The sequence below is a fragment of the Cnephaeus nilssonii genome, assembly GCF_951640355.1.
Source record: "Cnephaeus nilssonii genome assembly, chromosome: 11".
In the NCBI taxonomy this organism is placed as follows: Eukaryota; Metazoa; Chordata; class Mammalia; order Chiroptera; family Vespertilionidae; genus Cnephaeus; species Cnephaeus nilssonii.
Genome location: NC_137082.1, coordinates 92,338,219 through 92,350,615, shown reverse-complemented (window position 1 = coordinate 92,350,615; position 12,397 = coordinate 92,338,219). Strand labels below are relative to the sequence as shown.

Here is a 12,397-nt window from a genome sequence, read left to right as displayed (position 1 = left end):
GACCTTTACTTCATACCATTAAAAACAATAAACCAATTCCAGATGAGTTGACTTAAACATACTAGTAAAACTATAAAACCTTCAGGAGACAATAAAGAAAAGTAACTTTAAGATTTGGGGGGCAAGGATAGATTTCCTAAACAAGATACTAAACGTGATAACATTAAGAGAAAGATCGATAATCCATCTACCTGAAAATGGAAATTTAAAAAAATCTATGTGTTTTTGGTAAAGTCAAAGAGGCGTATATGCCCTTTAGCCAGCCATTCCACTTTGAGAACCACTTACAGAAACTCAGGCGTATGTGCACACAGATAATCATGTGCAAAGGCGTTGTTTGTGAGCAACAAATTTAGAAGGAACCTAACATTCACCAGCAGGCAGATGAGTGAGTGAGTGATTCACTCAGACAGAAGCACACCCGGCGGCAGGGGAGGCCAGTTCTACAGCCCATGTGAGCACCTGCTCGCTCTCAGCCCACGGGCAGAAACCCACCCGGTGCGCTGGAGTGCACCGTGCAATGGTTAGACAGCTTCAAGACCACAAAGCCACAATCGTGTTCAAAAGACACAATGTTTGAAGTGAAGCCCAAGAGCAGCAGGAATGGTGGCTGCACAATTCAGGACAGGGAGTTGTGCTGGAGCCCCGGAGGGAGGCGGTGCTGGTGCGCAGGGCGTGGGAGAAGGGCGAGTCCGCTCCTTAGGCTCCCACCGCCCGGACGCGGCCTGCACTCACTTATCCGCGTTCCATAATCGCACCTAAAGGCATGCAGTGCAGGAAACGGTTAGGAAAACTGACACCTGTCCTCAGGAAGCACCCTGGGTGAGAAGAATGGAAGCGTGCCCAGGTGCAGTGTGCTGTGTTGTCCCTGGGTGCACACGTATGTAGTAAAATGAAAAGGCAAGCCCGGCCGGCGTGGCTCAGTGGTTGAGCGTTGACCCACGAACCAAGAGGTCATGGTTTGATTTCCAGTCACGCACATGCCCAGATTGCAAACTTGATCCCCAGTGGGGTGCGTGCAGGAGGCCGCCCATCCATGTTTCTATCTCTCTATTGCTCACCCGTCCTCCCTCTCTAAATAATCAGTGAAAACATTTTTGGGGGGAGCAAAATCGGGATGGTTGGAGGAGAAGGGGGCTTCCACCACAGCTGACACGACATATATGTTAAGGAATGGGTGGTCACGAGTGTTCATTATCATGTTCCCTCATCTAACAGCGCCCTGACATCTTGGCTTCATTACGAAGGTTAGCACTTAACCCTTTAAAAAGTCTCTCCTTCCCTCATTGCTGGTCATCGTGAGGAAGATGACAAAGTGAGTGAAGTCGGGAAAGACACGATTGATGTGGGAAGAGGGAAGTAGCCAGAAGTGATGCCAAACAGGGCCATGACTTCTATGTGGGGTTTTACTCTGGAGGTGTTGGGGGAGGGAGTGAGGGGAGCCATGGAAAGTTTTAAGTATGAAGAAACCTCATGTTTTTGTTTTAAAGAGGCAAGCATCAAGCAATTAAACCACTTGAGGTTTAATACATATAAAGAACAAGACTAGCCCTAGCCGGGTTGGCTCAGTGGATAGAGTGTCGGCCTGAGGACTGAAGGGTCCCAGGTTCGATTCCTGTCAAGGGCACATGCCCCGGTTGCAGCTCAATCCCCAGTGTGGGTCGTGCAGGAGGCAGCTGACCAATGATCCTCTCTCATCATTGATGTTTCCCTCTCTCCCCCTTCCTCTCTGAAATCAATAAAAATAAAAAAAATTTTAAAAGAACAAGACTAGGAAGCATATCATTTTTATGCAACATTTTTATGGACTTTATATCTAATCAATACAACAGTACTACAAAAACTCATGCTCTACACACTTATCCAGTCCAAACAATGTATTAAACATCTACTATGCGCCAGGCACTGCTCCAGGCTACAGGGAGATAGCACTGAACCACAACAAAAAAATCCTTGTCTTCATAAAACATCATTTTATTCATCCTCACCCGAGGATATTTTTCCATTTATTTTTAGAGAGAGTGGAAAGGAGAGGAAGGGACAGAGAGGGAGAAACACCAAAGTGAGAGAGGCACATCAATTGGTTGCCTCCTGCATGGGCCCTGACCAGGGCCAGGATGGAGCCTGCAACCAATGTACATGCCTTTGACCAGAATCAATGCTCCAAGGGCTATACTCTCCACTGAGCCAAACTAGCTAGGGTTTTTTTTTTTTTTTAAATATATATATTTTTATTGATTTCAGAGAGGAAGGGAGAGTGAGAAAGAGATAGAAACATCAATGATGAGAAAGAAATCATTGTTCGACTGCCTCTTGCACACCCCCCACTGGGGATTGAGCCCACAACCCAGGCATGTGCCTTGAGTGGGAATCGAACCATGACCTCCTGGTTCATAGGTTGGTGCTCAACCACTGAGCCATGCTGGCCAGGCAAGTTATTGGCTTTTGAATGCCAAAAAGAAATTGGCCAGGTAGACCACAAGTTTCAGATGGGAAAGGACATTGAAGGGAGTTAAAACAATGTATGAAAAGGATGAAGTTGAGTGTGTAGGATATTGGGAAATTCCTGTAGTTATCTATAATGCCAATGGAAGGTGCCCCATGAGTAAGAGTGTTTGGGCAAATTAGCAGGTACCAGATGGTAATGAGCCTTATATGCCATAATAGCTATTTGAGATTTTATCCTGTGGATAATGGGAGGGTGTTAAAAAGTTGTAAGTGGAAGAGTTCCATAAGTAGATTAGCATTTTAGGAAGATCAATCTAGAAACAGTGAGGGGTATGGATTAGATTAGGACTCTGGCCTCTTCTTCATTTAAATTCTCTTTCTCCATGATCAGACTGAGCCCAATGGCATTAAAAATAACAGCTATATGCTGTGAAGACCATCTGTATGCATATATACATATCCTATATAATAAAAGGCCAATATGGCCCTAGCTGGTTTGGCTCAGTGGATAGAGCATTGGCCTGCGGACTGAAAGGTCCCAGGTTCGATTCCAGCCAAGGGCACATGCCCAGGTTGTGGGCTTGATCCCCAGTAGGGGGCATGTAGGAGGCAGCCTATCTATGATTCTCTCTCATCATTGATGTTTCTATCTCTCTATCCCTCTCCCTTCCTCTCTAAAATCAATAAAGAAATATTTTTTAAAAAAAGGCTAATATGCAAATAGACCGAAAGGTGTAACAACTGAACAACCAGTCGCTATGATGTGCGCTGACCACCAGGGGGTGCGTGCAGTACGTGGTGGGCGTTGGCCATGGCGGGATGGTGGAGCAGGTGAGCAGGGGCGCCAGACCAAGGCAGGGCGCCAGTCACTGTCATCGTGGCGAGCCTCTGGTGGTTACTGAAAAGTCTTTGCTCTAGTGCACTGCAGTCCCGCCCGGCGCTCGCACCCGTGGCCGGCACCAGAGCTGCTGCTCACACCCACTGCTGGCGCCCGGCAACGACCCCGATCACTTGGCGCTGTCAGTGGGTGTGAGCGGGCGGCTGCCTGCCTTGATCGCCCCTCAGAGCTTCTCCACCTCCCCTTGCTCCTGAGGGGCGATCAGGGCCGGCAGTCGCCGCTCGCACCCACTGACGCTGCCGGCCCTGCTTGCACCTGCTGTTGGCACCGGCCCCAACAGCTCTGCACTGTCAGTGGGTGCGAGCGGGGCCGGCGCTTTCAGCACGTGGGAGCGGTGGTGGCGGGAGCGGGGCTGCCAGCAGACAGGGAACCGGGGAGGGGGGTGGGGGGGCCGTGGTGGGAGGCCAAGCAGCCTCACGGCCCACATTTCCTTTCAAGGTGCACAAATTTGTGCACTGGGCCCCTAGAGTGTGTGTGTGTGTGTGTGTGTGTGTGTTCTGCCCGGACCTCTTCCTTGAACTCTGGTTTTGCATACCCAGCTCCTATTCCATACTCTATTTGTATATCAATAAGCATTTCAAATTAAAATACCTCAAATTGAGCAGCCAATTTCCCAGCCCTCGGAGCACTTGTCCCTAATCCAATGAACAGAAACCTTTGCCAGAAACCTTGGAGTCACCCCTACCTTCTCTCTTATACCTCACACTTGATCGATCAGAAAAATCTGTTGGATCTTTCAAAATATTCCCAGAATTTGTTCACTTTTTCCTGCTTCCAATGGTGTTACCTTAGAGCAGTGATGGGCAGCCTTTTGAGCTTGGTGTGTCAAACTTCGCCAAAAAACTGAGCATAACTCGGGTAGTGTGTCACTTTGAGGGAAAAACTAACTCCAAGACTCTAGTCGCAAATGTTTCATCCTCAGGAGCAGCAAATGTTTCATCCTCGGCATGCGGCCGCGTGTCATCAGAAATGGCTACGCGTGTCAGTGCTGACACGCATGTCATAGGTTCGCCATCACTGCCTTAGAGTAAGCCGTCCTCTCGCAGCGGATCTTTCCGCAGCTTCCTTAAGTACTGTCTCTGCAACTGTCCTTGCTCTTCGGGGCTGTTCAAACAGCAGCCGAGTGAGGGTTAAAATATAAGTCAGATGATGTCACTTTGCCGCACAAAATCTCCCAGAGCCTCTGCATCTCACTCAGGGTTAAAGCTAAAAAACGTACACACAGCCCACTGTAACTGCTGCCTCTTTTTCTTCCCTCCTCGACACACTTAACGTATTCCCTATGCTCTTGGTTTATGTTCTTTTGCATGACATTTAATACAATTTACATTTTCATTTTGTCATTTTCCACGGGAATGTATGCTTCACAGGAACAGAGATTTCTGTCTTTTCCTTTTTTGTGGATACATTCTCTATTGTCAAGCACTTAGTAAGCGTTCAATAAGCATTTGTTATGTGAATGACTGACTGAAGGGAGGTGAGGTGGAGGAGCGTCTAAGAAAACGGAGTGCTATAACACAATGTAAGTATACAGTTCTGTGATTGCAGAACCTTCCGGAAAATAAAAGATTATTTCTGGGATTATGGCTTCTTGAGCAGTCTTATTTCCTTTTCTACACTTAATGTGAAATAAAAGGAAGTGAACACGCACACGTTTAGAAAATGGCCCATCTTCTAGGTTGAGGCGGCGTTTGTAGTAAGCTTCTGCTTGGCCTAGCCTGAGCCGGCTAATATATTTGCCCAGCTTCATGAAGTTCAGGGAGGTTTCTGGGGTGCTATGAAGAAGAATTAGGGAGTACTTAGCTGTACTTACATAAATGTTTCTAAGAATACATATTTTAAGAAAAAAAACTTGTATTATTTTATTATGAAAATTAGGGGCCCAGTGCACGAATTCGTGCACTTGAAAGGAACGGTGGGCCTCGAGGATGTGGTGGGCACAGGGGTGGGTCTCAGCCCATCCTCCGCACCCCCGCCCGGGCCCTCCCACCACGGCCTGGTCCCCTGTCTGCTGGAGCCCCGCTTCTGCTGCCACCGCTCCCACACACTGACGGCGCCAGCCCCACTCACACCCGCTGAAGGCGGAGCAACTGGGGCTGGCGCCAGCAGCGGGTGCGAGCAGGACCACGCCATCAGTGAGTGCGAGCAGAGGCTGCTGCCCGGATTGCCCCTCAGGAGCAGGTGGAGGTGGAGAAGCCCTGAGGAGTGATCGGGACGGCAGCTGCTGCTCACACCTACTGATAGCGCTGAGTGATCAGGACGGTGCTGGGCGCCAGTAGCGGGTGCGAGCACCCAATGGGACCGTGGTGTGTGGGAACAAAGAATTTTCAGTAACCACCAGAGGCTCGCTCCAATGACAGCGACTGGCATCCCACCTTGGTCTGGCTCCCTGCTCACCTGCTCCACCATCCCGCTGCGGCCAATGCCCACCATGTTCTGTACTCTGCCGCCTGCTGCCTACACCCACCATGTTCCGTGCACACCCCCTGGTGGTCAGCGCACGTCATACTGACCGGTTGTTCGGTTTTTCCGCTGTTCGGCCTATTTGCATATTAGTGTTATATATATATATATATATATATATATATATATATATATAGAGAGAGAGAGAGAGAGAGAGAGAGAGAGAGAGAGAGAGAGAGATTATTCATTCATTGTAGAAAAATTAGAAAATACAGAAAAAGAAAAAGAAAATGATCACTTAGAATGTCTCTAAACAGAGATGTCCTCTGTTAACAGTTTGGTCTATAATCTAGATTTTCTTATGAACATAATTTACTTGCTTGTTGGATAAAAGTTTTTTTATTTACAAAAAAATGAAATCATACTTTACATACTATTTTATACCTTTTTAAATTTAACAATCTATAATAATAAAAGTGTAATATGCTAAATAGACCGGACATATTTCCGGACGAAGCTGGGGCTGCGAGGGAAGCCCGGGTCCCGGGTGCCAGAGGGAAGACGGTGCCGGCAGCCGGGGGAAGGAAGGCCTGCTCTTCCATGAAGTTCGTGCATCGGGCCTCTAGTATACACATCGGGCCTCTATATATCATTTTTCCATATCCATGAATGTACCTCTACAAGTGTAAATCTTAATGACTGACTAGTGTTAATGGATCTCTTCTGTTAGGATTAGTCAGTTGTATCTACCTTTATAGGGGCATTACTTTTAAATACTAAAAAATTAAAAAAGTGACTCAGTCTCATTAAAACTTTAATGAAGGAATCAGATGGTTTCACATTATATACACATATTAATCATTGTCTTATGCACCTGAAATTAGCATGTTATGTCAATTTATATCTCAACAAAACAATAAAGTGGCCCTGGCGGTGACTCAGATGGTCGGAGCATCACCCTTTGCACCGAAAGGTTGTGGGTGTGCTTCCTGGCCAGGGCACATACCCAGGTTGCAGGTTGGGTCCCTGGGCGGGGCGTGTGTCTGAGGTAACAGATCAATGTTTCTCTTGCTCTCTGTCCCTTCCTCTCTCTAAAAATCAATAAACATATCCTTGGATGAAGATTTTTTTTTAAAAAAAAAAGTAAAAATAGGACAAAAATGTTAACATTTAAAAATGGAATTCATTAGTAGAGCCAAAACTTTTTATAAGTTTAAGCTGCATTCCTTGAGCAAAGACACGACAGAGCGGTGCTGTGGGAGTGTGTTCTGTGGCAGAAAACCTTAGATGCTCTGATGCAGAAGCACAGACAGGGGACAGATTCAGGCACAGAACTTGAAGGTGAGGCCATGACCGTCTTAGCCAAATAGTTCTGTCTTCCCCGGCAGATTCTTCAGTGAGCCTCATCGCACAGGTAAAGAGGGCTTCCTCTTTAAATTCTAGAGTAGTAAGCTTTTATTTACTTTCTGAAGAGACTGTAGGTGCTTGAAAAATCGTAAGGATAATAAAAATAATTTGCATTCTCTACCCAATAATTATACTCTTAGCCTTTGGTTTCACCCAAGTTAAATTGTGTTCCTGTGTGTGTGTGTGTGTGTGTGTGTGTGTATAAAATAGTGAAATGTTGGAAGTGTAACTTTTCTGTTTGTTCATAGTTCTTTCTCATTGCCTGAATCCATGAGCAGAATTCTTGGACAATTAATGATGCACTCCTTCATTTTAAGGGTGCTTTGTCTGAATGTCTGTGTTCCCCCCCACCCCCCCCCCCCCACCCCCCAATGGAATATTGAAATCCTAATTCCCAAAGGCCTTCGAATTAGTAGGTGGGGCCTTTGGGAGGCGCTTAGGTCTCGAGGGAGGAGCTCTGGTAAATAGAATCAGTACCTTTTAAAAGGCTCCAGAAAGACCCCTCCCCCCTCTTCCTGGCGAGGTCACCCGGAGAAGCCCTCACCTGGAAGACCCTCACCTGGCCATGCCCGCACCCCGATCTGACTTCCGGCCTCCAAAACTGTGAGTTTAATTTCTGCTGTTTCTACGCCACCCAGGCTATGGTATATTTTGTTACAGCAGCTCAAATGGACTAGGTCAGTGGTCGGCAAACTCATCGGTCAACAGAGCCAAATATCAACAGTACAACGATTGAAATTTCTTTTGAGAGCCACATTTTTTAAACTTAAACTTCTTCTAACGCCACTTCTTCAAAATAGACTCGCCCAGGCCGTGGTATTTTGTGGAAGAGCCACACTCCAGGGGCCAAAGAGCCGCATGTGGCTCGAGAGCCGCAGTTTGCCGACCACGGGCCTAGGACATAAAGTAAATGGGTACGTATTTTTCAATATCTTTAATTTTACCAATATTTTAATAGATAAACATAATAAAATCAAGTTGTAATCTTCGCCATTTTTTCTTTTCTTGCATAGAGGGATAAAATGCATGTTGCCCTCCTACATATCCTGCTTTATTAGTATGCTTCTATAGGAAGGAAATGTAGTGAACATAATTATTACTAAACTCCAAATTCAGGACAGTCGTTTCTGTGCTGAGTAAGGAGCATGTTCTTTGCAACTGGAAAATTAAAATCCCCATCAGCGAATCGAGCTATAAAGCAAACAAAACGTTATAAGAAAAATATGCTAGGTCACCTTAAGGAAAAAGTATACTTTCTCTGCCAAGCCTCTTTGTAGCTTGCTTGAGGTTATTTACATTCCTAAGAAAAATATGTGAGTTGAAGGTGGTGGTCTAATGGAAGTTGGAAACTGGAGCGTTCTCAGAGCAAACACTGTCTTCTTCCCACAAATACTTACTGAACTATCTAGCCTCTCTGGAGAGAAAAAATGCCGAAGCTAAACAGTTTGCCCAGCTAGTGAAGAGCAGCTCCGGGGTTCAAATCCATTTCACTGAAAATGTTGCCTGGCTCCGTTAATAAATTCACTTAGCACATATTTATTAAATACCTTGTGTGCGCAAGGCATTTTGCCAGAGGCAGTGTGGGATGTATGATGAATCAGACTTTTGTGGATGTGGAGTAGTGGAAAGAGATGTCCTTTGACATCATACAGACCGGTATGAATCCAACTTCTTGGAGAAATCCCTCTTTTAAATGCAGTTTTCACATCAGTAAGGTGAGGTGGTTGTTGGGGGTGGGAAGAAACAAGGACATGTATCTATCTCTTAGTGACCAGCACACTCAGAGGTGCTCAGTTAATTTAGTTTCCCTTCCCACCCCCAACAACTCCACTTGGAGTTTTCTAGGAGGTAAGGGATCATACAAGTCTGCGTGGATTGAGGGATGCGATGGATCTGTTCATTGGATAGGTTCTTGGTCTGGACTTGAGGTGTGGGAGACTAAGCCTGTGAGGACCCAGCACCTTGTCCATTGGGTTTTGCATGGAGGGAGAGAACTAGAAGCCATAAACTTCAGGTTGCCTGTCTACTTGCAAAATCCCTTTCAGTTCAGTGTCAGTTCCTATAAGCGTGCCATATTATTACCATGGCCAGAAATCAAGACATCTTCCTTGTAGAAATCCACATGGGACTGTATTATTGATTCATTCAACGAGCACTTTTATTCAAAGAATATCTAGGATTGCACTTAAGATCCAAGTCAACAGACACGGTCCCCGTTTTCCAGGAGACAGAGGCGGAAATAATCTGAGTGAGTTGGGGTTGACGGAGACCTCCGTAGCAGCGTGGAGGGAATCGGATTTTCCTAGGGGGCAGCTCAACTCAAATTACATGAAAATAGGCAGGTCTTACGGACTATACAACGTTCTTAAACATTTAAAAGAAAAGGACGTTTAAGACATTCACCATGTCGATTGTAATGTTAATTTTAGCTATGGCCTTAGAGCAAAGCCCTCAGAACAACCCTGAGTTTTTACTACCGAGTTCCTGTTTTCCAAAACCAGCCCTCCGTGAACTTGCTTATAAGGTATCAGCCGGTGGAGAGCCTCATCCCGACTTTTTTTTTTTTTTTTAATATATATTTTTATTGATTTCAGAGAGGAAGGAAGAGGGAGAGAGAGAGAGAAACATCCATGATGAGAGAGAATCATGGATCGGCTGCCTTCTGCAAGTCCCCCACTGGGGATCGAGCCCACCACCTTGGCATGTGCCCTGACGGGAATCGAACCTGGGACCTTTCAGTTCGCAGGCCGGTGCTCTGTCCACTGAGCCACACCGGCCAGGCCATCCCGGCTTTTTAAGGATCACGCCGCGGGGACCTCGCGGAGGGGAAGGCGGCTGCGAAGGCGGAGGCCGCAGCTTTAGGTGCGCGGCTGGCCCCGCCCACACGCTGGCCCCGCCCACACGCCGGACCTCCGCCCGCTCGCCCCGCCTCCCTCTGGGTCCCGGGGAAGATGCTAACGCCCCTGGCACCGCCCCTAGTGACGTCACGAGCGCGATTTCAGGCCGCGGCCAATCAGGAGTCCGGATTCCGGGAAAGCCCAGGGCGGCGGGGCGGGGACGGTGCGCGTGCGCGGAGCCTCCGCGTGGCTATATAAACAGGGCCGGCGGGGGCCGCGCGGAGCGTGCGGCGGGCGGGGGTCGCGCGCGTGCGGGTTTGAAACTTGTGGCGGGGGAACCGCGGCGCCGAGCGCGGCCGGGCGGGGAGCGCCTCGCCGACGCCCCTTCGGGAGCCGCGCCGCCGGGCGCTCGGCAGCGGGACCGAGGCGGAGGCGCCGGGCGGAGCCGTCGCACGTGCGGACGCGGCGGAGGGAGCGGCGGAGCCGACAGCGCCGCCGGCGGGGTCCCGCGGCCGCAGGGAGCTCCGGGCGCGAGTGTCCCGCCCCCGCCGGCGCCTGTCAGTGACTCGCGTGCCGCGGCCCCCGCGCCCCCGGAGATGCTGTGGCGCCGGATCCTCCCCGGAGCCGGCCGCCGCGGGACCAGCCTCCGCCCGCCCGCGCTCCCGGACCGGCGGCGCCGCAGCGGCCGCTGAGCCCCCGCGATGCCCGCGGGCCTCTCGGAACCGGCCGGCCCCGCGCCCCTCGCCGGCGTGAGCTCCTCGGGGACCTTGACGGGCGCGCCGGCCGGGGCGCGGCCGGTCCGGGCGGAGGGCACTTCCGTGGCCCCGGGCGCCGTGACGAAGGCTCCCGTCCACGTCCGCGTGGAGCCCGCGGCGTCCCAGCCCTCGCGGCCGCCCGTGGGGACCCTGGGGGCCAAGGTGGCTCCTGTCAGCGCGCTGCCCGCCGCGCAGATAGTCGCCGTGAAAGCCCCCGCCGCCGCCATCCAGCTGCCCGCCAGCCTCCAGCTGCCCCCAGGTAGGTGGGTGGGTGCCCTGTGGGGTGGTCACTGCCCCCAGGTGGGTGGGTGGGTGCCCTGCGGGGTGGCCGCTGCCCCCGGTGGGTGGGTGGGTCCCCTGTGGGGTGGTCACTGCCCCCAGGTGGGTGGGTGGGTGCCCTGCGGGGTGGCCGCTGCCCCCGGGTGGGTGGGTGGGTCCCCTGCGGGGTGGTCACTGCCCCCGGGTGGGTGGGTGGGTCCCCTGCGGGGTGGCCGCTGCCCCCGGTGGGTGGGTGGGTCCCCTGCGGGGTGGCCGCTGCCCCCGGTGGGTGGGTGGGTCCCCTGCGGGGTGGCCGCTGCCCCCGGTGGGTGGGTGGGTCCCCTGCGGGGTGGTCACTGCCCCCGGGTGGGTGGGTGGGTCCCCTGCGGGGTGGCCGCTGCCCCCGGTGGGTGGGTGGGTCCCCTGCGGGGTGGTCACTGCCCCCGGGTGGGTGGGTGGGTCCCCTGCGGGGTGGCCGCTGCCCCCGGTGGGTGGGTGGGTGGGTGGGTGCCCTGCGGAGTGGCCGCTGCCCCAGGTGGGTGGGTGGGTGCCCTGCGGGGTGGCCGCTGCCCCCGGTGGGTGGGTGGGTGGGTGCCCTGCGGGGTGGCCGCTGCCCCAGGTGGGTGGGTGGGTGCCCTGCGGGGTGGCCGCTGCCCCCAGGTGGGTGGGTGGGTGCCCTGCGGGGTGGCCGCTGCCCCCGGTGGGTGGGTGGGTGCCCTGCGGGGTGGCCGCTGCTCCAGGTGGGTGGGTGGGTGGGTGCCCTGCGGGGTGGCCGCTGCCCCAGGTGGGTGGGTGCCCTGCGGGGTGGCCGCTGCCCCAGGTGGGTGGGTGGGTGGGTGCCCTGCGGGGTGGCCGCTGCCCCAGGTGGGTGGGTGGGTGGGTGCCCTGCGGGGTGGCCGCTGCCCCCAGGTAGGTGGGTAGGTGGGTGCCCGGCGGGGTGGCCGTCGCCCGGCCGCGGGGACAGGGACGTCAGGGCCCCGGATGGCGCCTCCTCGAGGGCAGCTGACGGAAAGCCCCGCCGAGAGGACCCGTCTTCGGAGTCCTCCCCGCGCAGGTTCCCCGTCACGGGAGCTTTTCTCACCCGAGCGCCCCGGTGAAAGCGGGCAGCGTGTTCCGGGCCGAGGCCTGCTCCCGCCCGGGCAGGGCTGAGTCTGTTCAAGTGCAGAAAGGGCCAGTTGACCTACCCACACATGCCGGGGTGACGGGGCGAGCATTGGAAAGTTCCCTGGTGTTAGGAAGGAAGAGGGTTTTACATGGAAGCCACACAGTTCAACGTCAGCGCGCTGACTGCTTCCGGCGCCCGGAGTGGATGGTGCGGTGAGAACCCGCGCTGAGGTCTGGGGCGTGCGTGCTCCGGTTAGGGGCCTGAGCCCGCTCTGACCCAGGGCCTG

General features: G+C 52.4%; 1 protein-coding gene across 3 annotated transcripts in view; it reads left to right on the top strand.

Annotated features, from left to right (window-relative positions):
• The first annotated feature begins 10,279 nt into the window (after nt 1-10,279).
• Nucleotides 10,280-12,397, top strand: part of TAF4B (TATA-box binding protein associated factor 4b) — a 58,226-nt gene continuing 56,108 nt past the window's right edge. For all 3 annotated transcript variants that reach the window (XM_079783595.1, XM_079783594.1, XM_079783596.1), the window contains exon 1: nt 10,280-11,007. In XM_079783595.1, the coding sequence (XP_079639721.1) occupies nt 10,695-11,007 (313 nt within the window). In that variant the 5' untranslated portion in view covers nt 10,280-10,694. The remainder of the gene's footprint in view (nt 11,008-12,397) is intronic.